General features: G+C 45.5%; 2 protein-coding genes across 4 annotated transcripts in view; one reads left to right on the top strand and one right to left on the bottom strand.

The window, feature by feature from the left end:
• cep89 (centrosomal protein 89) overlaps positions 1-24,557 on the bottom strand; it is a 43,295-nt gene that overhangs the window by 8,640 nt on the left and 10,098 nt on the right. For all 3 annotated transcript variants that reach the window (XR_015110804.1, XM_086190741.1, XM_086190728.1), the window contains exons 9-17: positions 22,819-22,869; positions 22,360-22,443; positions 21,914-22,017; positions 21,712-21,827; positions 20,991-21,171; positions 20,250-20,417; positions 19,001-19,142; positions 17,117-17,206; positions 1,677-1,825 (exon numbers count right to left, since the gene is read on the bottom strand). Coding sequence is in view for 2 of the 3 variants with exons in the window: in XM_086190741.1 (XP_086046867.1) it covers positions 1,677-1,825; positions 17,117-17,206; positions 19,001-19,142; positions 20,250-20,417; positions 20,991-21,171; positions 21,712-21,827; positions 21,914-22,017; positions 22,360-22,443; positions 22,819-22,869 (1,085 nt within the window). In the remaining variant the exon portion in view is untranslated. The remainder of the gene's footprint in view (positions 1-1,676; positions 1,826-17,116; positions 17,207-19,000; positions 19,143-20,249; positions 20,418-20,990; positions 21,172-21,711; positions 21,828-21,913; positions 22,018-22,359; positions 22,444-22,818; positions 22,870-24,557) is intronic.
• Positions 1,733-14,543, top strand: LOC147269796 (E3 ubiquitin-protein ligase RNF182). Its single transcript, XM_086190751.1, has 2 exons — positions 1,733-1,988; positions 11,830-14,543. Exon 2 carries the CDS (start codon positions 11,844-11,846, stop codon positions 12,570-12,572), a length of 729 nt encoding a protein of 242 aa, XP_086046877.1. The 5' UTR covers positions 1,733-1,988; positions 11,830-11,843; the 3' UTR covers positions 12,573-14,543.

Genomic DNA, 24,557 nt, shown 5'->3' with positions numbered 1-24,557 from the left:
GAGCTGTGAAGTCTCTTGCAGCGACTGATGCCCAATACAAACCAGGACACGCAGGACTGAAGAGAAAGAAGATGAATTTTCATTTGAAACTTGCTCGTTTAATTGCCAAAACAAAGCCCGAGGTAGTGTCGTTGTTCGCTGTTTCATGAACCAAGGAGGCTTGTGTTGTGTGTGTGCGCATGTTATTAAGATGCCCTCAGAGAAGAACAAGACCAGATCTTCCAACAATCTGATTATCTGGCTTTCATTTGATAGCAGTCGGCAACAAGCCCAGACACCCGGCTAAAAACAGACATACTGACAGGGGAATAAAGGGGAAGTGGTAGATTGTTTCAGGAGCAGCAGAGCACCACTGGGCTTTTTTGTGTGTAAGACTAGCCCTGCTATTTAAAGTAGGTCCCTGCCACGTCCAGGCACACTCGCAGGCTGCAGAGATGTTGGTAAATCAGATAAATGCAGTGAGGCTTGAATTTAAAGAGCGCAGTTCTCTTGGTATCACTTGACATACCAGCATTGAGCGTTTGATAAAATGGTCAAGGATGAATGTATGCTGGAAAAACACAGCGTACACAGACTGTCTACTGGTCCCTGCCACAGCAGCAGACAACAAAATACTTCAGGCTCTAGCCAGGGTGAGCCGGTGATGAGAGGAAATCATGCAGAATGCAGCAGGAAAGGAGCCGATGAGGTGCACTGGTGAAGTGGCCGGTTGACTGGGGTGGATTCTCAAACTGGTGCTGCGAAGGAGTTTCTGAGCTTTAGTTTTGTCCGGCAAACGGCCCCGCGTTCTCATCCGTTTTCATTGTGCCGTGGACGGACGGCGTTGTGCTATGCTCAGACAATCACATAGCTCATGGCTAGCATGCTATAACCCACCCAGCCTCTGTTCACTCTACACTCAGCACAAAATCCCTGTCAGCAGCAGCCCAATGCAGGACCGCCAAGCTTGTAGCCATGCCGCCATTTTATCCTCAAATGTATCGCAAGGCTGGACGTCTGTCGTGGCTAAATGCATCAGCTGTGGTGCACAAACAGGACAGGAAGCAATCAGCTCGTTCTCTGTCGTCTGACACAATAGGACGTCAGCGATGTCAGCATCCAGCTTGCTAGCGCCACCTTCAGCTCTGCAAAGAAAATTGCTCTGCTGCTTCGTTCACGCATGCAGGTTTCAACACGGGCACGGACAGACGGACAGACTAACGGGTGGCTGGAAGGTCACAGAGCCCCTGACACATTCATAGGGCCGCTCCTGGAAGCACAGACCTTTGGCTGCCATGTAAAAGAAACTTGCCTTTGTTCCTCTAAACCCTACGGAGCTCCTCAATGCTCCACCCATCCATCCATGCTCTGAACCGCAAACGCTGCCTCAGGTCTTACAGGTAGAACAGCTGATAAAACATCCTGAGATCTGTCACTGTTGCTGATGTGATCAACTCTGCGTCCACGCACACCTTCCTGCTGAATGGCAACCTCTCTCTCTCTCTCTCTCTCTATTTTTCACCTACACCATCTCTGTTTCTCCTCAAGTCATTCACACATTCTTTCCCTATTCTCTTTCCTTTTTCTGCCTACCTGCCCCTCATCATCTCTCTCCCCTCTCCCTCCCTCTCTCTCCCTCTCTCTCTCTGTCTGTCTCTCTCTCCCTCTCTCTCTCTCTCTCCTCAATCCCCTCCTACCGTTTAGACTGCAGCAGTCTCTCCTCAGCCTCTTGTCTTTCTTTTAGCAGCCTCTGCAGGTGAGAGATCTCCCTCTGGTAAGAAGCTGTCCTCCCCTCCGCTGTCTCCTCCAACGCTGCCAGTCTGGTTGACGCCTGCTGCCGGTACACCTGCAAAAACACGCACCAACACACACACACACACACACGCACACACACACACACACACGAATGAGATGGGGAGTATTGCCGTGAAGGAGGTGGATTTACATGAAGGACAGCGCAGCAGAGACAAGTGGAGCAGAGGAGGGGGAGTCACACATATTGGGATGAGGTGAGGAATCTCTCTCTCTCTCTCTCTCACACACACACACACACACACACACACGCAGATCTTTGTGTTGCTGTGAGAGCACGAGTGCCTTAAAGAATAGTTCTCTTGTATACTTGAGTTTTTGTATCAAGAGTTCAGCAGCAGCAGTGCAGCAAACACACACACATGCACGCACACATGCACGCACACATGCACGCACACATGCGTGTATGCATGCCACAAGTGGAATACAAGTGTATTGTTAGGTGTCTGTGTTTACTCTATTTGATGTAGAATAACAGACAAGAAAATAAGGCAGTGTGTGTGTGTGTGTGTGTGTGTGTGTGTGTTGTATTTGCCACTCTATTTGACAAGAGAAGAGTACAAATCAGCAGGTGTCTGATTTGTGAAGTGGCCCTGACGGGGGGTTGGAGTGTGGTGCTGGTCTGAATTTGTCCAGCAGACGTTTGTACAGGAGCTGTTATGCATCTCACTGTTTAGATTCATTTAGTCTTCAATTATTGGCACAGATGTAAACCTGAAACTACCCCACACCATCCAACTATGACACCAGGTCATCTGACTAGGGGGCTGTCATCTTCTGAACGTGATGCAGAGGCACGCGGAACTGCTCCTGCTGACAGGCGAGCCATCGGGAAGCATCCATGAGAACGATAATCTGCTCTCTGTAAATTGTTTCTTTTCTTTTCTTGGCCAGGTCAACAAGCGGTGCATGAGTTTTTGCTCGGCCAAGCAAACATAATCACAGAGACAGCAGGATTTCTGTTGCTCTCAAAGTAGAAAAAAAGGAAAAAAAAACGTTCATGCATTTGGATAAATGGCGTCGCGTGGCTGTGTGGGTAGAAACTGAAGCGATGGTACTGAATAAAAGGAAGCATCGAGTAGCTGAAATCAGCTGGACCTCCTGCTAACCCTGCTGTAAAGTGATCTGGGAGAGGACTGGCTGGACACACCGGGCCTGTCCGTTGAGCGTCAGAGCGCAGAGAGAGCCGCTGCAGTCAGTAATCATTGTGATCAACAGGAGCGGCGGCGGATCACACAAATCTCTTCGATTACTTCCCTGCAGTTGTTTTGTCATCCCTCTGCCACTACAGCAGGATCCTTCAGGCATTTCTAATGACAACCAGCTCCATTCATGCTGCAAGGCAACAAACAGCGCCGGTCATCAAAGGGTGACTGGTTCGAATCCTCACGTACACTGTTGACTGCGTTGAAGTGTCCACGAGCAAGCGACTGAGCCCTTAACTCATGGGTGGGCAACATGCGGCTCCGGAGCCACATGAGGCTCTTGGATCCCTCTGCTTTGGCTCCTTGTGGCTTTGGAAAGTAAATAATGAGATTTGATTTAAATCTACTTTAGTTTAATTTTTTGTTCTTTTTGATGTAATTCTAAATCTGAAGGTTACTGTGATCTTGTAGCTTTAAAATAAAACGCGTTCAATTTCTTTCGTTTCAAGTTTTTCAATCCCTGGTAGCCCAACCATGGATGAATCCAAGAAAGAAGAACGTTTCTGAAGAAATGCTTTTGTGGCATGCAGAGATCAAATGTTGTTTTCTCACAGCAGTTGCGTAGCGGTTGACTGATTTCATGACGGTAAAAGAGGATAAGCCTGGTGTTCTCTTCACTTTAGATGTCCGAGGGTTTTGTGGCTCCCGATGTTTTCTTTTCTATGGTAATGAGGTCCAAACAGCTCTTTGTGTTTAGGGTCGCCGACCCCTGACCTAACTGATCCTGATGAGGCGGTTGTTACCTTGCATGGCAGCGTCCACCATCAGTGTGTGTGTGTGTGTGTGTGGGTGAATGAATGGCATTATAAAGTGCTTTGAGGAACGCTGAGGTAGAACGGTTCTATAAAAATGAGTCAGTGAGGACAGACCTGGAGTGCTTCAGGTCTCCAGGGAGACTTTAGTTGGTGATTCAATCTATGACCGTTATCTCACAAATGGCCTGGACGTGGTCGGCACATGATCCATTTCCTTTTTGAGTTGAGTGGTTCAATTCTTTGTTGGAAGGGGATGAATTATGGGTCCTGAAATATATCCCAACATTTCCAAGTGTGAAACCTTTATGAACAGACTGCCTAGAACAACTGGTGTTAAAAACGCTTCCCCCAACTTGACAAGGTGTTTGTTGTGCAGGTTTTTTGAGAAGGCTCGAGGTTACGGATGCACGTTGTTGTTGCTCATTGTTTCATCTCAGTTATCAGATTCTGTGAAAATAAATCACCTGGCATTTCTCACCGAGCAGCAACTGCTTGATGCAAACACATCAGGGACGATGCTTTCAAGTGGTTGCTGTGATGCATTTTGTTTCACTAGGATTTTTTGTTGTTTTGTTTCAAAATGCCTGAGGACACAGCTGGCACAGAGCCACCGTAGAGGGTAAAAAGACCTTCTCTACATCCATGTCCAGTGGGTTAGAAGGGTTTACATTCCTTTAGAAAGACGCATTCCTGTCAAAGAGGCTACTTGATCAAAAGCAGCAGAAAAATGAGTGACTCTCAGAGCACTAAGAACATGTAAATATCAAATCAAGTCACGTGAGATGGATTTGTGGAGAACCAAATCCTTCCATCAGTCCCTGCTGCCTCTGTCCAAGTGGAGCAGGTCTAGAACCTCCCTCCTCCCATGAACCTCCACCCAACAATCCTCCATGGACAGGAGCGTTAAGACACAAAACAACAACAACAACCACCATGATAGCAAATCAGCTACCAATAACAACATCTACCAGAGACTGAAGCATCAACTTCAGCATCCTATATTAGCACTGTAGCTCTGGGTTGCTGGTTGGATAAAAAATAAAACCAGTCTAACTGTGACGTTTGAGGCCGTGTATATACAGGTGTGAAGAGGACTGACAAGTGTCATGGTGAAGCACTCTTCTCGATGCAGAAACCTGAAAGGGGTGCGGGGGAAAAACGCTACATGACGACAAACAGAGTCGCATGCAAAGAGCGCCATGAAACCCCCATCGCCATCAAAGGTCTGTTTCTAAAACGATAACTCACCTCACACGTCAGAGTTTGTACTGATTTATGAGCTTGAAGGGTTTTGATTAATCAGCACATTCATTAGCAGGTCGTCTGGCTTCTCCAGTTGATTTATCAACATGTGTTCAGTTATCAGCAGTCTTTTAATCTGTCACCTACCTACCTTACCTACAAAGCATCAGGTGTTTCAATCAATTCAATTTATCAAATGCTACGCTTACCTTTTCTAACTAAACTGGCCAAGCTAATCCACAATAATGAGTATGTGAGAGGTCGAAAAAATAGCTAACGATGTGAAAACAAAGGCAAACGATGGAAATTGTAAAATAAATCAGCAAACAATGTGTCTGAGTGATGAAGTATGTGATCCGCCTTTCACTTTGAAAATGACTGCCTTCATAGACTCTGAATCCTGTAGTGTAGGTACATCAGTGCTGTGACGTGCTGAACATGCTGCACACATGCTGCACACATGCTGCACACATGCTGCGGCTCTGGTCAGTGTTACAGAGGCTTCATTTTCTAAAGTGCAGCACAGACAAAGCAGGCGTGCCCACTTAATCCTTCTGAAGAGACAGGCTCCTCCAACACTCTGCTGAAGAATGACTAAGTGGTTATTAGGTGGCAGAATGTGCCATCAGCCACCATCGCCCTGCAAGAGCCTGACACATTGAGAGGAGGACAACAGTGACGGGCGATTTTCCGTGGCACTACGTCACAGGTCAGGATTGAGAGCCTATTCTGGTCCATGGTTCTTAAGCCCTATCCCCACTGGCCAATGAGCCCACTCACACCTGCTTTTTTGTACAGGACGAACAGCTTTAATCAGCATTCACTCCCAGGTCACACAACCCTGCAGCAGACACTGGTATTTAAGGGCTCGGCTCCAATTGGCATTGATGGGAACACAAAACCCCGGCGAGGGTGGTAATTTGCAGCCGGCTTCCATTTCTTCAGATCTCAGACACACACTAACGAGCGGTCAGGGCTCTTCTATCAACATTGTAGACGGAGGAATAAAAGCTTTTCACCGCCAGCTGTCACTCCCTTTTCAGTTTCCCTTTCTGAGTTCAAGCAGCGACAGTCAGGCCTCAATCAGTCCAGGTTGAGTTGGAAAAACAGACTGAAGCTAAAAATACATGACAATCACCACCACTGTCCTCCATGCTGCTGCAACTACCAAAGATTGTCTACAAGCGCATGATGCTTCACTCCGATGCTGATCTCGACACTGTCGACTTCTTTCAGTTGTGCCGGCCGCATTTGTTTAAGAAAAGATCCAGTAAACCAGTGCAATTTGTAAGAATAGTATTTTCTGTAATTATTACATTTTCAATTTAAGAAAAGTTGACTTTTGTGATTTTATATGCTATCAAGTATAATTCTAACAGAAAATCAGAATCCGTGAAAATCAGTAATGACAGCTCACTCTAACAAACACAATCGGAAAATCGAATTGGCCAAGAAAAATGCAAGAGGTGCATCTCAAGCTAATTAGGCAAAAGTAACATTCAGCTCACTTAGGATTTCAAAATGTTTGGAAAAGCCTCCCCTCCCCACACAGCAGGAGCGATCCTCCTCCTGCCTCACAGAGGACTTCCAAATGCATCTTTGACGATCCAAATCTAACAGGAAGTGACCAACACTTTGAAGCATCCGAACCATATCTTCACCAATCCCACCACTCAACAGGCACTCGGCAAACTAACAGGTTTAGTCTTAAAATTATGACACTGCTTCTAGAGTCTGGAAGCTCAAAGGTACCTCTAGCCTGGCCTGAAACGTCATCAACCCTCCAGGGAGGCGGTGGGGTGCCAGTATCAACCCAGCTGAAGTGGTGACATTTACCAAGCTGAGCTGAACAATGCCAGACCACTATGCCCCCCCCTGCGCCAAGCTGGGGCTCAGAGGCTGGCTGACATTTTCCACACACCAACAAGGAACACAACAACTGGAGCAAGTTCTATTTTTTAACTTCAATCCAGTGGTTGGGGGGTGGGGAGGTGTTTAAATTAAGAAAAAAATACTGCTCTCTATATTTTGGCAGTTTGATAGTTGCCAGTGCCTTCGGTCTATTGCCTGGGACGTTTCAATGTTCCAGCGACTAACAATGCACTCGAGTTGTTCAGCTGACCACGTTTGACTCCATGCCACTGATTTTCTAAAAAGATGCAGTTTATGTGGCTTTTTTTCATTTGAAAAGCTGTGAATGTTGTCAATCGTACCACCTGCTTGAGGCCAACGTGTGCTGGCATCGCCATGCGTCCCTCCAACTGTCCCTGCTACTCTGACAGTGGTGAAACAGGCTGTAGTATAAACCTACTCTCATTTTATCTGCCAGCCAGCTGTTGTGTAATTAACATCGCCTAGCAACCTCAGTAAGAGCGTCATAACCTTTAATCCAGCTCATTAATTCAAAAGTTTAACCCCCTGCAGAAATGACTCGATTTCATCAACAATAAAGCAATGACAATGTAAACAGATTAACCTTTTCTGTTGAAACTAGCAGTCCAGTGACTGGTCAGCAGTCCCATGGCGCAGACAGAACAAATCTGCAGTGCCATGTTAGTCGGTGTCTCGCAGCATCAAAGTGCATTCACTGGATGGGAGCTTTGTGAAACAAGACACAGCAGGACGTTGAAGACATGCAGTGAAGCAGCTTGAGGTGACCAAAGGAGCCACTAAGATATCGAATGATCTTTACGGACGGGACGGCCACTTCCTACACGGGAGAACAGTTCCGTTGATTTAGCGGCCAATGCGAGATGGTAGCTTCAACACGCAAAACCAAAACATGTGCAACATTGTGCATTTTGAAGCACTAATGTGCCTGTGGCTGAGGGCTACAGAGGTCGTCAGGCTGAAAACAGAAGAAGCCTGAGTCTTAGTTGTGGTGACGCTGAAGTCATGTGACTGTGGTGCAGTTCCTACACAGGCTAATGTTAGCTTGGTACTGCTAACCATGGCATTGATACTCATCTTCATGAGTGAAGCTGATCTTGACCAACGAGACGTTCAGCTCAACATTTGAGCCTCCAACGGTGTTTGGCACAGAGCAGATTTTCTGAAGGTGAAACGTCTGCTCAGAGAAGCTCTGACAAATAGACGTCCTCCCACCAAGCCAGTCGTGCAGAGCACAACTTGAAGCGAATCCTGTTTGCTTCCTCTCAGGAGAACCTTCTGTCATATCCTGCTTGTGAAAAATGTCTGGCCTTTGCCTTGAGGAACTTACCTGTGTGGAGAGTCCACAGGTGTGTGCACATGGAGATCTGTGGAGCCACCATGTGTGGGGGCTGCTGCTGAGGCCGGCCAGGTTCTCAGTTGTCTGAGCCTGTTATCACAAATGAAAAAGGCAGCCCTGGACAAATATGTCCACTGAAAACACACAGACACCCTCTGGGGTAGGGAACTGGAGCGACGCCCGACCTCAGGTCATCAGGTCTCAGTCTGATGCGTCACAAACATCCACCAACGTCAAAGTTAAAGTATTACCAGTGAAGGATGAAGCTGCATTCCTGAGGGAATGACTGAAGTCAGATAGTTGATCATCCTACTGTTAATTCCATTAATGGTCTGTTCAAAAAATACCAGTGCACCAAACTGTTGAACGTTCAACTGTCCGCCGACAGCAGCGTGAACATAATCCTCTGGATCAGTGGCATAATTCAAACATGCATCTGACAGCAAAGGTCAAAGCGATCACCAACAACCCACAGTGAGAGGAGGAGAGGGAGCACAAACCAGCCTTTCATGAGAAAAAGAAATGTATTCATCCGCGACCACACAAATGTGCTGCTGGTAACCAGCGTTTGGTGTGCAAGTTTTGACTTTTTCTCTGGATTCCACTCTCATAAACGTAATTTAGAGAAGAAATAAATAGTCGGTAAAACTGATGGACCTTCAAATACAGTTAGACAACAGCTGAGTCACTGCAGTGGAGTGGAAGACATCAATCTGTTTCCTCTTTCCTCCGCGCTACGTTGACAGCGTGCGCTCCAGGAGCCGTGCAGGGATTCAAGCCGGATCTTCACAAGCGTGTACAACATGGGTCAGAGAGTGAAGCGCCAAAGTGTGCAAAACGGCTTAAAGGCTGCTTTAATCTTGGTGATCAAAGTCTCCCTCAAGTGACAAGACTCACTGATCAAAGAACCTCTGCAATTAAATCATGAAGTTTTTTTTTTTTTTAGAATAACTTCACTTTAAACTATTCATTGTCCTTGTCCCTGCAGAAGAAAATAAAAATCTACTCGCACGATCAAAACTGCTGATGGTGGTTAGCAAGTCTTTTAGATCAAACCCTAATATTCTATTAAGTTCTTCTCTTATTGCTGCTGCTTCAGTGTCTTTGCTCATACATCCTGGTTTTATTAGCCGGCCTCGAAGGAGCTTTACTGATCTCATAGGCGCCAGTCCTCCTGATTTACTTGGTCATTCAAGGACTTTTTTAAAGTTGATGCTTTTATGCATCTCATTTCTTTCAACAGCAACATTCATATCATATCTGAAGTATATTTAACTCAGGAGTTGCTGGCTAAAATATATTGCCATGCTGAGAGGAACAGTATCTAGTGCAGTGGTGTCCCAACCTTTTTCCTTGGAGGCTGAAAACTAAACAAACCAAATGGTCGCTGATGTCCTGCATCATTCTGACCTCTGAGGAGAAGAATTAATTATCAGGGACTCGACCTAAAGTGCCTGTTTTTACCTCACAAGATTGTATCATCATTTCCCCTCATCATTGTCATTGTCCATACTGAGCAACTCCTCACTGTTCACTGCTGACTGGGGTGTAAGACTGCGTACCTGTGAACGTCTGATGAGACCCTTGACACAGAATCAGGTATGGCAACGTAAAACTTTCATCATAGATACTAAGAACACGGCTGGGCTGCAGCGGCTCATCCGCCCGACACGCGAGTGCAGGGACTCGGTCCAGCAAACTGATGACATGGGCAACAGCATGGGGCTGGGGGCTGCATATTGAATGTTGGTGATTCATAGCTTTGCACATGGTGATGCTCCTTCTCACCCACCACAAACCTCATAAAGGCACAATGCAAATTAATGACTCAACTCAGCTCTACCAACAAAAATCATTACAATGTAAAAGGGTTCAAAATTGAATGAAACATCCTTTGTTTTAAGATGTTTATCAGAGAGAGGCTTGACTTAACGTGTTTATCAGTGGAAAACTAGCCCAAGCGCACGACCTGCACATGCGAACATCAGTAAAACCATGGTGTTATTTAAGTGAAGTCCAACCAGAGGTTTAAACAGGGACTGGGAATCTTTGGGAGATTTTTAACAGAAACGTTCCACGTGAATGTCAGCAGAGGACTGGCAGAGCGCACCAGCAGGGATTGGTAGTAGATCGGTAGCCTTCACAATCAAGTTCATGTTGCATGAAGAATTAACAAGAGTTGCATTTTATATCGCCCAGCGTCATACCTTTTCATTACAATTTTTTTCCCCCCTGACTTCAAGGAAAATCTGGGCGAAAATCTGGGCGATGCTGGAGTTGATGTCGCCTGATAGGCTCTTTCTGGCATGTTTCAGAAGCTTTTTAACGCAACAGACTGGTGGCTGAAATATTTAACAGCCAGCAAGTCAAAGAGAGGCCTGCTGGGCAATCGCCAACACAACATCCACATATTCAATCTATATTTCATGGTCATGAATGAATGGATGACCGGCTTTTCTTTATATAGCATCTTCTTGATGGGAGGGGGACTTGTTAATGACCAAATACTGTACCAAGGTAAAGTAAGTAACAACAAGCATAAGGCACGTTCATGTACCTGGACTCTGGTGACACTTTTGTCCAGAAGGATTCACAAAAGTACATTTAATGGCATCAAAGTTTTTGACAGCTGATGATTGTTTACGAGACAGAATGCAAGTCCTGCCCCATCTTAGGGCAGTCCAAGCCAATCTGTTCAGAGATCAGGTCTTCAACACTTCTTAAATGAACGACAACAGCAAGAACATGCTATTGTACAGTTCCTGTACTCTGCAGTATCATACTGTACAACCTGTATTGCTTGGGAGGGCTCGGGTGCACTACGTAGACGTCACCTAGAAGGAGAATAGAATCCCCAGCTGACCAGTTCTCCGTGCTCAGCAATTACCCAGAATCAGAAGGCTGGAAATGTCAATCAACCGGGGACCCAGGAAGCTGTAAGCAAAACCACAACTCTTGAAAGCTCTCAGCTATTCAAGACTGATCTACCAGGGATCTCAGCATGGAGTGCTGACCTTCGAGTCCTTAAGGAGGGGTACATGCAGGTTCTCAGCCAACAGGTCAGCAAACATGTCCAACTCCCATAAGGACCAAGACGAGGTCACATGTTGCATTAGAGGTAATGCACCTTCCACTGCTCGGATGTAAGAAGGAAGGTCTCCCTGGTGACCCTGCACAGACAGCAAACCACTGTGCCATGCATGTCTGCTAGCCTGACAAACTCAACTGCATCTTGTTTCACTTCATTCTTCAGTCTGACCAGGCTCCCATTCTAGCCATTTTCCCAGATGGAGGCCATCACTGGGAACCAATCACAGTATTTGACCTCACCATGTAATTCATATTGGTTCTTGCTTTACCACGAAGGGCTCTGGGACGACACAATGGTCCAACTCCCAAACCACAAATGATTCATCAGTAGCCAGACGAGGGAGGAGCCAGGCCTTTCTTTGCTGGGAGGAGACGTAGTAGCAGATACTGTCAGTAACCGCGGCCGCATTCACTGTCACCTCTGACAAGCTTCTCTAACCTACACTGTACGCGATGCTGTACGCGATGCTGCTTCAACCTCGTTTCTCAATCTGTCTCTCTCTGTCTCTCTCCTCAGAACATGACTTGAAGATGAGTTGTCCTCAGGCTGAGCTAGAGGAGGACTGTCCTCCACCAGAGGAAGTGGAGTGTAAAATCTGTTACCAACGCTACAATGTACACAACCGCAGGCCCAAAATCCTGGACTGTCTCCACCGGGTCTGTGCCCGCTGCCTCATTCGGATCCTGGATATCACTGATGGTGCAGGCTGCCTCTCCTGCCCCTTTTGTCGGCACCAAACTGAGATCATGGAGTACGACGTGTCCGCCCTGCCGGATGACGCCAACATCATGTCCCATTTGGCAATACGGGACAAGTCCTGGAGCTCTGACCACAACAGGGAGGTGGTCCTAACTCCAAAGAGTTTCTCCACATCCAGCCCTTCTCATGACTCCTCCAACTGTCTGTTCATCACCATTATGGAGGTGCAGAGGGACTCAGAGCACTCCCCAAGTCGCAACGGTAGCTCTGACATTTATGCTGAGCAGAACCTAGACTCAGGATCAATGGGATCCAATGGGCCAGCTGATCAGGATGCCCTGTCCAAGTTCTGTAATCATGTCCCACGCATTCTGGTCTGGCTGCTGGGCTTCTTGTACTTCGGCTCACTGCCTCTGGGAATCTACTTGTTGGTGATCCAGAGGGTGACTCTTGGTATTGTTTGTGTCAGTTTGGTGCCATCGAGCCTGACGGTGTGCCTGGTCTATGGATTCTGCCAGTGTTTGTGTCAGGGCATGTGTGACTGCTCCTCTAGAGGCTGAACGCCAGCTACTCAGGAACTGGTGACTCCAAGATGGGACAAAGAGAGCAGAGTTTTGGGTGGATACATTTGCCTCACCTAAGTGGAGTAATGCCCCCTACAGGTCGACATGCTTACCAGTTTCTTACCTTCATGCGCTGAAGGCCACTTGGCTCATGATGAATCTGTCTTAATTGTTGGTGTTTGTTTTTGCTACGTCGTCCACTACCAGTAGTTTGGCCAAGAGGAACTACACCTGCAGTCCAGTGGAGGATTTCTGCCAATCTTTTTTGCTCGTGTGTGTCACCTAATCTAAAGTGATGTTTGCAGAATGATATATTTTTGTAGGCCAACCCTGAAGTTAGCATCCTCTCGGGTTCCCTTGACCGAAAGTCAATGGATTTTTTTTTTTTTTTACATTGGTTATTGCTGAAAATCGGCTCTGTGGCAAACAAAGGTTGGTTACACTTGCAGGTTTTGTGATGACAGATAATCTTTTCAAAATAATACCACCTCTACTATGTTCAAAGCATAAATATGATCACTAGAACTACAAAGTTAACGTCATGCTATGACAAGGCTAGACCACGAACTCATGACTTCAACATAACTGCTTGTTAGCGACTGTAGTTTTTCAGACACATCAAGAGTTTTGAAATTCACAAGTGTGGTATTTAGTGATGAGGGAACGTACCTTCAACAAGAAGGACTTATCTCTGGGTTTAGAACTCATTCCTGCTCCATTTCTCACATGCAGAATGAGAGACAACCCGACATCATAACTTTAGCGAATGGTGACATTTACACATCAGTAACTTTACTTTAGGATATCTGTGCACTCTCACATGTGCTAAAGTGCTATTTTCTATGATGGACCCCATGAGCAAACTGTAAGAAAAAAAGGACCAGAATCTCAGTATTCTATATCGATCGCTGGTTAACGTACTTCTGAATAACTGCTAACTGCTAATTATGCCAACCACAAAAAGATTGGAAAATCACTGCTGCAGGCAAAAGGCTCAAATGACCAAATCGAATGTTTTCATTTGACCATAACGAATATTCTGTCCTTTTGCATTCATTATACCCCTGAATGTAACCCAGTAACAATATTTTCTACGTCAAAGCAACTGGGAACTCAAAACTGAATAGATGTTCATGTATGACTGGTCCTGTCAGCTCCTCGCAGCTCTCTGGATATTTGTGACGTTCAGGTAGCAGAAGAGCTGGTGCAGTCACGTGTGGGGTCCCATTTAAGTCTTTTATATCCTGGTGGAAACAGTTTGAAAACAGACCAGGAAATGCTGCTCCACGGTTGCGTGATTGACAGGTCAAGACTTAAACACGGCTGAGAGAATCTTGATTTTAGACACCGCTGTTCTCGATCAATACGAGAAAAGTTGCAAGGCCCCATCTCATCTTAATCCTGACTTCCACCACATCCAAACACAGAGCACCAAATAAACTGTCCAGCAACGCACATTTGCTTATATTATTCATTTTCTAACCTTTTCTACACATTAATAGCAAAGGACCCTGGGTTGATAACTTGGATGTTTCCGATGATTTGCTTTGGGTAAAAATACTTTTGTGATCAAGCCCTCTTGCACAACACGAGTCCTGCAGTTCTCCAACGTAGGTGAATCTATATTCTTGTGTCTCGTCATTCCTTTGTTCTCCCACTGTTTAGTGACACGTCTCTCTCCACTCCTCCCCCAGGTTTCTTGTGTTTCTGTGTATGGTCAAGAATCTGCAGCTGTCAGCTTAATGCCCCATTATTGATAACAGATGCTACTCAACAACTGATTAAATGGTGAATTATTTTCTACACGCTGCTTGTGTCCCTGCTGCGATTTCTCTGGCCGCTCCACTGCATTCAGTGCTAGTAAGACACACGACACCACCAGCATTCCTGTTGTCACAGGCTAACCCTACAAACTGGAGCCAGATGTTTGTCTTGTGGCCATTTTTATGCATAACACCGACAAATTCACAAGGATGAGAGCTCATTTGTAGTTGCGCAGAAACACCAACTCCAGCTGTTTCTGGAGGTCAGCTTCTAAAATGATCTCATCAAGAAGGACGTACACAGGAACGCCAATGCAGCAACAAAATGCAGAGACTGGCGCACATCCAGCCGGAGACGAGCGTCAGGAGAGAGACAAAAAGAGAGAAATGAGAGCTGACAGACAAGGTCACAGGTCAGACAGTACGAAGGCAGACGGTTTTATTTTCTGCCTGATTTGGCAGAGCTGATGGACAGAGTTCTTTTTAAATGAGCACTGTCCTGCTGGTTGTCTGACATCTCCAGGAGTCTACCTTTCATCGTTGCAGGCTGAGCAGCCCACCCCTCCCCTCCACTAGACAACTATAACCACACTTGTCCAAATAAAAGATGCTCCTGCATACGGCACCAATTATTTGTTTCCTACTTGCGCCAAAATGTGCAGTGAAGAGTCGGGAAAAAGAAGCTAAGGAGTCACGTCTTATTCTTGCTTTCAAAACAAAACACCCTTTGAACGGCCATCTTCCCTCAGGCTGTTCTGATGATCAGCATCAGGAAAGTCGGATCATTCTCTGACAAGGGCACGCCGTCCATGATATCCCATGATAAATCCACTCCATGAACATAGTTTTTATATTGTACAAATATTTTGTATATACTCACTATACATATATAGATAGAGATATATACTCACTACACACACACAAACATATGTGTGTATATATACATATACATACATATGTGTGTGTGTATATATATATATACACACACACACACACACACATATACACATATAAATATATACACATACATATTACTGCAGTTTTACAATGCAGTTTTAGAGAGGAAAGGTATTTCAAAAATGCCTTTATTAAATCTATCCTAGATGATGAATCCTGCTGGTATCCATGTCTGCAGGTCCACTGGTGTTTTGATGTGGGAATCAGATTTATGTTGTGTGACCTCAGCCTTTAATTCAAATGAAAGATGCACTTAGAGCTGAAGGAGAATTTTGGGGGATAAAAAACTGGAGCCATCTCACGATGATGTCATGCATGTGAGTATTGCAGCTATATTTATATGTGCACTCACTCAATTATTTAACACTTTCAGGTATTTAAAGTCGATGGGGGGGCATGAATTTTAATTACACATGAATAATGCAGTCACAGCCTGCCCCCTCTTTATAGTGAACACTTCACATATAATTTATCTACTTACTGTATATATTATAAGAATCAACTGACACTCAGGGCCCTATCCTCAGCAGGAGCAGCAGCAAAGCAGATGCGCTCAGGACACAGGTGCCAAAGTTTTCTTACGCCGTCCCAGTTGCCTTTTTCAACAAATCAGCGAGAGTTCAGCCCCGCGCGATCCGAGCTTGTTTCGGCACTTTGTAGAAAGGAAACCGTGTCGGTGTGTGTGTGTCTGGCATCTGGCTGAGAAGCACGTCTCCACAATCACAAAACCCATCCATTCATGTAAAAATGTTGCCATGCTGATTGACTAGAATGACCTCCACATAAGGGCCTCTGATCCACTTGCCTCTGATTGGATTCCTACCTGGGTGCTTTATCGCTGAGGGAGCTCTCATTTTTTCCCCATCATTTGTTTGAGAAGCTTGTTATCGTCAGATAATTAACAACAGATTCAACTCTAAAACGAACGTGAACGCCATGAACAGTATCAGTTTCTGTTTTCCGTTACAATCAAACTTCAGCTGCTTTAACCATGCGAATGAACAAAAATTGGGTGAATAGAGCAGCATGAGAATGTGCGGTAGAACTCTGACAAGTGAGCCTTGTTGAACGTCGAGTTCCTCGCCTCCAAGCGAGGGAGAGTCTGTCAGTCGACATCCCATCTGCTTGTGGTCGATGCTAAATTCAGGCTTGGCCGGCATTTAAGTCATTGGTTTTTGGATGGTCCTCCAATCTGCTTTGTATTGATCAGCCCACCAACTGCACTTCATGAACCACAGTTTATCAAACCTCTCGGATCCCATAAAGTGATTCCCTGTGATTGCCGTCTCTCAAGCTGACCTCTAAAAATCAGCATTCCAATATTAAGGGCCCTTTCTTCACTGCTCCATGAAAGCCGGGGCAAATCACGCTTTCATGCCACAACGTACATTCAGAAACACTCATTTCTCCCGAGTTCCAATGCGTTTGTCACTGGACGAGCAACATTCCAACTCCTGGTGCATCCTGGACTTTAAAGGGAATGACACGAGACGCTCTGATTGGTCTGAGTGACGTCACGCCCAAAAGAAAGAACAGAAAGAGGCACCTCCAATTTTAACCTCAGCCTGTCTCCTTTAGTTTAGCTTTGTGTTTTATTGTTTGCTGAATACGGACCTTTTCCTGCCTCGTGCCGGGTGATCATTTTGTTATATTATTACATTGTTTTTTTTCTTCTTCTTACTGTTTTTGTTCCTGCGTGTTTGATTGTTCTGCTCTGCAGGAAAGATGCGGAATAAATAAATGTGCTTTGCTTCCAGGGGACTTGACAATGGTGTGAAAGTGAAGTTAATGTGTGAATGTCACGATGAAAAAGGAACTCACTTTGACCTCCTCCTGTAGTTTTCCAAACCGAACTGTGCCTTTCAGAATCCTGCTGATGAATCCCTGCTTTTCCTGCTGAAGAGCCGAAGCCTGAGGAGGTAGAGAGGGAAGATGGGGGGTTACTGGTCCAGCAGAGGAACAGACGGGATGAAGGGAAGAGCGATCACAGGAGGGGTCGACAGAGGACAGGAAGGACAGCTGTGACTTGACCCTGACCAATACAACCATTTTAACAAAACCTGCGAAACTCTTAACCTGGAGGATAAAGACGTGGACGTCAACAGAACAGCAGAAGTGGAGCGTTTCGCTTATTCAACAAACGCGTGAAGACAAAAATGAACAACTTGAGCAGTATTATTGTATAATTCAGGTGTTTTAACTTGAAAATAAGGTGCGTTCAAGCCCAGCGTCTCAAGGCAGCACGAAACATTTGTGCCACTGACCATGAAAACACAGACTGCGCGCACACACACACACACACACACACACACACACACACAGGATCACAACTAAATCACTGAGTGAAAAAGTCCCCTTCACCTGAGGGAGCTCTCGTGGACGTGGAGAGAAAAAGCAGATCTACTTTTTGGGTTGAAGAGGAGGAAGCAGCGACAAGATGTGAACTGGTCAACATGGACATGTCAGATACACGCCTGCGCCTGTTCTGACGGGCCCAATAAGCAAAGTGGCTGTCTCTCCGTTTCAGTGAGTGAATGCAAAGCGATTTAAAACGTGGCACATTCAGTTGTCAAATTATGTTCTGAGCTTACTGGTCTTGGACAGATACCATCTTTTTTTGAAACGTTCCAGTCACTGATTGCATCGACTGACTACTTGAGTCATAAACATTCAGAGCTCAGAAAATGACCAACAATGGCAACTTTAGCACCAGCCCACTGATCGACTGCTCAGCTCGTCCTCTTCAAATGAATCGGTCATTATCAGTCTGACCTTGGAGGCATGATGGGCTGCTGCTTTTACAGTAAACACTTCACTCTGGCAAAGTCCTTCTGATTACTGACATTCGCCAAGAGAAAACTTCCTCTGCTCTGTGCGAGACACCTGAGACAAGCATTTCTTTGCTCTGTTTTTTCTGTAGTACAATTATCCTTGTGGCAAAGAGCCGATGTGCTGCAGGAACAGTCTCAACAATGGCATTATTATTCCAACTACTGACCAGCTTTCATTCATGAAAGTGGGGTTCGTTGTCTTAAATTATATTTCAACACGCCCCAAAGTTAGCCAAAGCCTGGTCCCTCCTCTGAGACCACAGCCAGTCAGCAAACATCTGGAGGCCACTCGTCATTGGAAGTTACAAGCAGCCTTTCAGAAGATGCTCATTTCTCTCTGTCCATCAGCACCGGTGTTTTGGCATTGACTTTATTCATAATCAAGCTCATTTGCCTAGAAAGCGCCAAGTTCTGCTCTGAATGAATGCATGACCTCCCTGAAGCTCATGCCCACCTGTGACTCAAACGGCCTTCTCGTCTTATTTGCACCACTGAGCAGCAGATTTTTATTTGTCACTTTGTTTATGTTACTGCCTATTCATATTAGCGTTGACTGTCTGCTTCCATCACAATTACTTGACAATTGCTAACTAAAGCACCAATGACTACAAGATTTTCTGTGCACACGACTGACGGTGTAGGTAAACACCTCAGTGTTGTCATTCATCCCAGGCATTTCTCAGGGATCTTTTTGAAACTCAAGCATAAACCAGCCTCTGAAAACTTAGCTCAGTAAACTCATAAATTCATCTTTAATCAAACTCTTCATTACCGTCCCATGAACACATTGTGTTCATCTGAATGTGAACGTTTGGTGATTTGAGGAGGCTCACATGTGCGGCACATATAGTACAAGGAGCAGCATCATTAGTACCATGTGGAGCAGTCGGTCTCTCTCCTGGGAAATGTTATCAGCCACAGATATGACAGCGTCCATGTAATACCGAGTCTTCTCCTCTTTCAGCAGCGACTCTTCCTTCTGTTGCTTCAGAATACTCATCCTCCTCTCTGCCCTCCTAGGAAAGACAGAAACTGAAGCATTTGAGTGACAGAGAAATGAGTATGGCAGAAAAACAGGAGGAGCATAAAGAGTAAAGGCTGCAGACATTCTAGTTAGAAAAATGTAGAACGGGTTCATGGGCAGGGCAGCACGGTGGAGCAGTGGTCCTCACTGTGGCCCCCATCAAGAAGGTTGTGGGTGGAGCCCCGGCTGCAGCACGGGGTCTTTCTGGGTGAGTCTCCATGTTCTCCCTGTTCCTGCTGGGTTCTCTCTGGTACTCCAGCTTCCTCCACAGTCCAAAGACATCAAGAGGGACCAGGTTGATCCAGACTCTAAATTGACCGTAGGCGTGGCTGGGAGAGCCAATGGTTGTCTGTCTCTATGTGTTGGCCCTGCCATGGACTGGTGACCTGTCCAGGGGGAAGGCTGCTGGGATAGGCTCCACCCCCACCACCCTCAACAGGAGAAGAGGGGGAACATGGAGGGAGGGATGGAGGGATGATGGATGGATGGATGATGGATGGTGGATGAATGGATGGATGATGGATGGGTGGATGGATGATGGATGGATGATGGATGGGTGGATGGATGATGGATGGATGATGGATGGGTGGATGGATGGATGGATGATGGATGGTGGATGGATGATGGATGGATGATGGATGGGTGGATGGATGATGGATGGATGATGGATGATGGATGGTGGATGGATGATGGATGGTGGATGGATGGGTGGATGGATGATGGATGGATGATGGATGGGTTCATGGGCAGAAACAGGGCAGGTGGGAGGAAAGCAATCAAAGAGAGACATGGCGGTAGCTGGATATTGCCGAGGGATCCCGCCACCCTGACACCACCTGGGTGACAACCCTGTCAGTTAATCAAACACCCTCTGAAAATCTTCACACTTCAAAATGAGAAATCCACATTAATCGAAGCTAAAATCTACAGGGAATCACAAATCATATCTGAGATCCAGGCAACTGGGCAGTCGTACACCTGAGGATTTAATTGCATACTTATGATATCATTCTTCCTTAACCTAGATTTGCATCCATGAGGCGTTTTTAGGTTCTATGCCTGAGATAATTTTAGACAAAGAATATGAGACAAATGCTACCTGTTGGTCTGTCTGGCGAGCTGCAGCTCAGCTTCCATTCTCTTGATGTCAGCTGTCAGGTTGGCTTTGTCCAGAGCCAGACTCCTATTCTCCTCCTGCAGGCCGGACACTCGGAGATGCAAGTTGTCTATCTTGCTGTGAGTTTTGCTCTCCAGCTGCTCCAACTGTCTGAGAGGAAATGGCAAATTATCAGATTGTATATCGGAGTGATAATCTAACATTATTATGACAGTATTGTTCAGGATTTATTCAAACACCCTGAGCTGCATCATTATTCTTGTTACTAAGTTGGACAGATACTAAACTAAAACTCTCCCAACCTCTGACTCCACTCTTGTCAAATATAACAACGACTGCAGACATGACTTCGCTTTGCCACATCCCTTCTTTTATCACATTTCTGCTCATTTAAAAACGAAGCGGTTCGGTTGCTGCTCTTGTTTGCCTTTATTCTTGCCCTTGTTCTGTTCTGGGACTCCCTGACACAAATTAACGATAAACTGAACTCTTGGAAAAACCTGTTGGAATGAAGATGAGCACTCGTGGATGCCACAGTGGGTTCCACAAATGTCAGCGGTTTAATTTTCTGATTTGAGCTCTGTCTCTGCCTCAAGATTCATTTTCTAAAAACCTCTTGCATCAAAACAAGAGCCTGCCCCAGTTAAGGAGAGGAGTCCTCACTGATACTTCATATTTAAGAAAGAATGTAGTATTTGATGAAATACAATGATGTCAAAGTACTGCCTGAGTTTCCCAGTAATGTTGCAGTGTTCGTCCCAGGTCACGGCGTCCTTGAGGCGAGCCTGCAGAATCTGCAACTCCCTGAGATTTTGTCCTGCTTCCCTTCTGCTCTCTTCCAGGTCCTCCTGCAGATGCTGCTTTTCTGCTTCTAACAACATCAGCTGCTTGGTCACTTTGGATACTGAAGAGAGGCCAAAATATGGGATAAGATCAACAGTTTGCTACGTAAACAGAGCAACACAGGAAGTTATTATTAACATAAGCGCTGCAAGTTTTAGTCTTCAAGAAAAATCACTCCACTGATTCTAGTTACATTTTGCTGCATCCACAAGTGCAAAGAGCATCTCGCACGCAATGTGCTGGTCAGTTTTGTAGTGAATGAGAGGGTTCTTCCACCAACAAGGACAAGAGAAGATGTCCAAAGCTGATTTCATACATCATCGTCAGATTGGTTCCTGCTGTGAAACTCTGTGTAAAGAAATTGCTGGAATGTTGAGAGAGGGACCAATGGAACGTGAACTCCCAGAACTGCTCTGCAGGTCACTGTTGAGCTTCAGAAACTTGAGTGGGGATGAAGGAGAAAGTGATTTCAATGACGTTTAAATTATCAGTGCAGCCGTTCCCAAGAATCACCGATCTGCATCAGAATGAAACGCTACACATCTGTTTTTGTGCCGGTGAATGACGGAGCCTATAGCCCCCTCAGCCCTGCGTGCGTTACCTTCAGATTGGTGTTTGCTTTGGTCGGCCTTGGCCCGAACATGCTGCGCCTCAAGCTGATCAATTAGAACCTGGTTCTCCTGCAAGACCAGACAGGCCTGCTGTTGGAGTTGATGGCTGTAGAGAGAAAGAGATACATTATGCCAGTTATGTACAAGTTAAACACACACACACACACACACACACACACACACACTTCTTACCAGTCCTTCTGACTGACCCCTCCAATCTTTTCAACTTTATCATGAAGTTTCTCGTTTTCTCTGATCACTTCCTCAACGTGAACACGCAACCTCTTCACCTCCTCCTGTGGCAGGAAGACAGAGACACGTGAGGACCCTGAGGGCTCTAATTTCACCACCATCCCTCTGCCAGTTGAAATAATACAACACTGCAAAAAGTTCAGCTTCAGTTTCATGACATCATTCATCACAGTAATAATAACCGAGTGCCATTTTCTCTCTCTTAAAGCATAAATAATAGGGGCATTCTACCGCTCTGTCGACTGGGTGATGAATAATCATCCTCAGCTCATCTGGAGCCACAGTCAAGCACAAAATGTCACAAATTTAAAGCGTTCAACAACAAAAGAGTAAAAATGCATAAGGGGGGAAGACTGGAAGCATAAAGTCACTGACAGACACTGTACCTCTGTGGTTTGCAGAAGAGCCTCTTTCTCATTCATCCTGTCTTCGTAGGCCAGCATCAGAGGAGATAAATACTTCATGTCCAGCTTACCAAAAAAGACAAACGCACCAAGAGCATCGATGTAAAATTAGCTACCATATCAAAGTGCCTCTGCGGGTGTCTTCAAGGCAGGAAAATTACTTTACAGCCCACTTGCAGACATACAAGCAGACAATGAGAGACAGGAACAGCCTGACTGATTTGGTCATTGGGGTGAGATATCAACTTTCAAATTACTGCCTGAAGAAGCTCAGTTTCATTGATTGGATTCACTTCATGACGTAGGTGCACAAAGAAAACGGCAGGCGTATGAATCAGCTCATGAAGAAGAGCCCAAACAAACCCACGAATGTCAGGCAGGAAGAAGGTAAACTTCAGCCTAGTTTTATTAAAGTGAGATCCAGTTTGAATTCGTACTGACCAGCCAGGGAGGAGGAGATCCCGCCTCTGGTAAGCCACTTATTCTGGAGCTCTGCAAGAAACAGAAATTATAGTTGAAGTATTTGATATCTCCCGTATATATGCACAACTTAAGTAGATATAATACCAAAAGGTTTGAGTACTGCTCTTCATATACATACTTGAGATGATTACATCAATGAACAGTTAGACGAGAATGTAAATGAAGAGAGGAACGTCACTGCCTGGGTGGGAATGAACAAACGGTGCATCGGCGGCCCTTTTTTGGGTTTATGTCAGAAGACAAAGTGCTACTCCAAAGGTTTTGGCACTTTAACAACAGAGCTTATAGTTTAAGTTCCTAGTAGCAAAGCTCCTGAAAAAAATGGATTCCTGTATCTTTTCGAAAGTCAAATTCAAACACCTTCTAAGTGTTTTCAGGCTTTTCCTCCAGGATCTTGTAGCACTGGTCTCTGAAAAAATGTGACACAAACACAGCGTGTCTTGTTCTGTGGTGTTCTTCAAGACCTTGGTTCCTTAATGTGGCATATTAGAAGGATTTTGGACCACACTGTATGTAATACTTTGTACGTGGTCAAAAATAGTTAATTTTGCTCTAAATCTGTGTAACCAATAATGTCAACCAAAACTGGAGTGAGACTTTACTGCAGCTGGGAAAGGCCCCCGTTTACTTCACTTTGTGCTGAGCCGTTTCAAGAAGTGAAGAGAGACTCTAGGTTTGTCACAGATCTTTGTCCAGAAACATTTGACTCACCGTGTGGAGCTGTGGCTCAAATCAATACTCAGGTTCACTGCTCACAATTGACACAAACTGTTAACTGGCTCCTGAAGACTCAACCCCAGCAGTGAAACCGGGTCTAGGGTGGCTTTCTCAGTGCGCCCTCAAGGGATTTACTGATTTCAAGCATATTAAAACAGCACCAACACTGCGCATCCATGGAAGATTCCAAAAGGTAACATTAGCTTGGCTATTTAACCCAATTCTGCCCTCTCTCGTGGCTGCATTATTCTGGTGTGAACCCACCTTCTCAGTTTTTGCTTCAACTAACCCTTTCAGCAGCCACCCTCCAGCTGTCAGTAACAGAGGCTGGCAGACATGCAGCTACCGAGGATATAAATTGGTAGAAGATGAGAACCTCAAAGTAAAAGACACAGCAGGAGGGAGCCATGATCAGAACGACCAGCTTTGTTCTGCAGCGTTAACAAAACAACCACGACGCTCCTTTGAATCAAGCAAAATACGAGGTGAAAAATCGCTACCATTTGGAGGAGGCCTGGATCAAAGAACAATTTCCTCTACGTCTTTGTTTTTGTTATCAGACGCTTATTCCCCCATCAACCACACATTTACACACACACAGACATGATATAATTCACAGCGACATCATGACTGTCTGAAGCAGGGAAGATAGAGGATTCCTTATTTCTGATGTCTTCCAGTCTGGCGCTGCCCTTAAAGTGTGTAGTGAGGCTAAATATTTAGGCCATTATCGAACTAATGATCCATCTGATGATCAGGACACTCACAGACACACACAGGTTGGTTTAAAAATGGAGCATGTGCTCCGTGTCTGTGACTCGATGCCTGTCACCAGCTCTCTGTGCCCACAGTGGCTGCTGCAGTGTAACTGTTTGTCAGTGTTGGTGTTCTACCTCCTCCACTGTGATATAAAACCTCATGCATAAATGTATGCCTCGATTATCTGACTCTGTAAAGGGTTCTCCCAGGCTCTTTTACAG

The sequence above is a fragment of the Aulostomus chinensis genome, chromosome 2 (genome assembly GCF_037954235.1).
Source record: "Aulostomus chinensis isolate RoL2024-O1b breed Wild chromosome 2, RoL_Achi_v1.0, whole genome shotgun sequence".
Classification (NCBI taxonomy): domain Eukaryota; kingdom Metazoa; phylum Chordata; class Actinopteri; order Syngnathiformes; family Aulostomidae; genus Aulostomus; species Aulostomus chinensis.
This window is presented reverse-complemented; position numbering and strand designations above follow the sequence as displayed.

Excerpts from the sequence above, each read along its gene's own strand:
- LOC147269796 (XM_086190751.1), top strand. The coding sequence starts at position 11,844 with ATGAGTTGTCCTCAGGCTGAGCTAGAGGAGGACTGTCCTCCACCAGAG.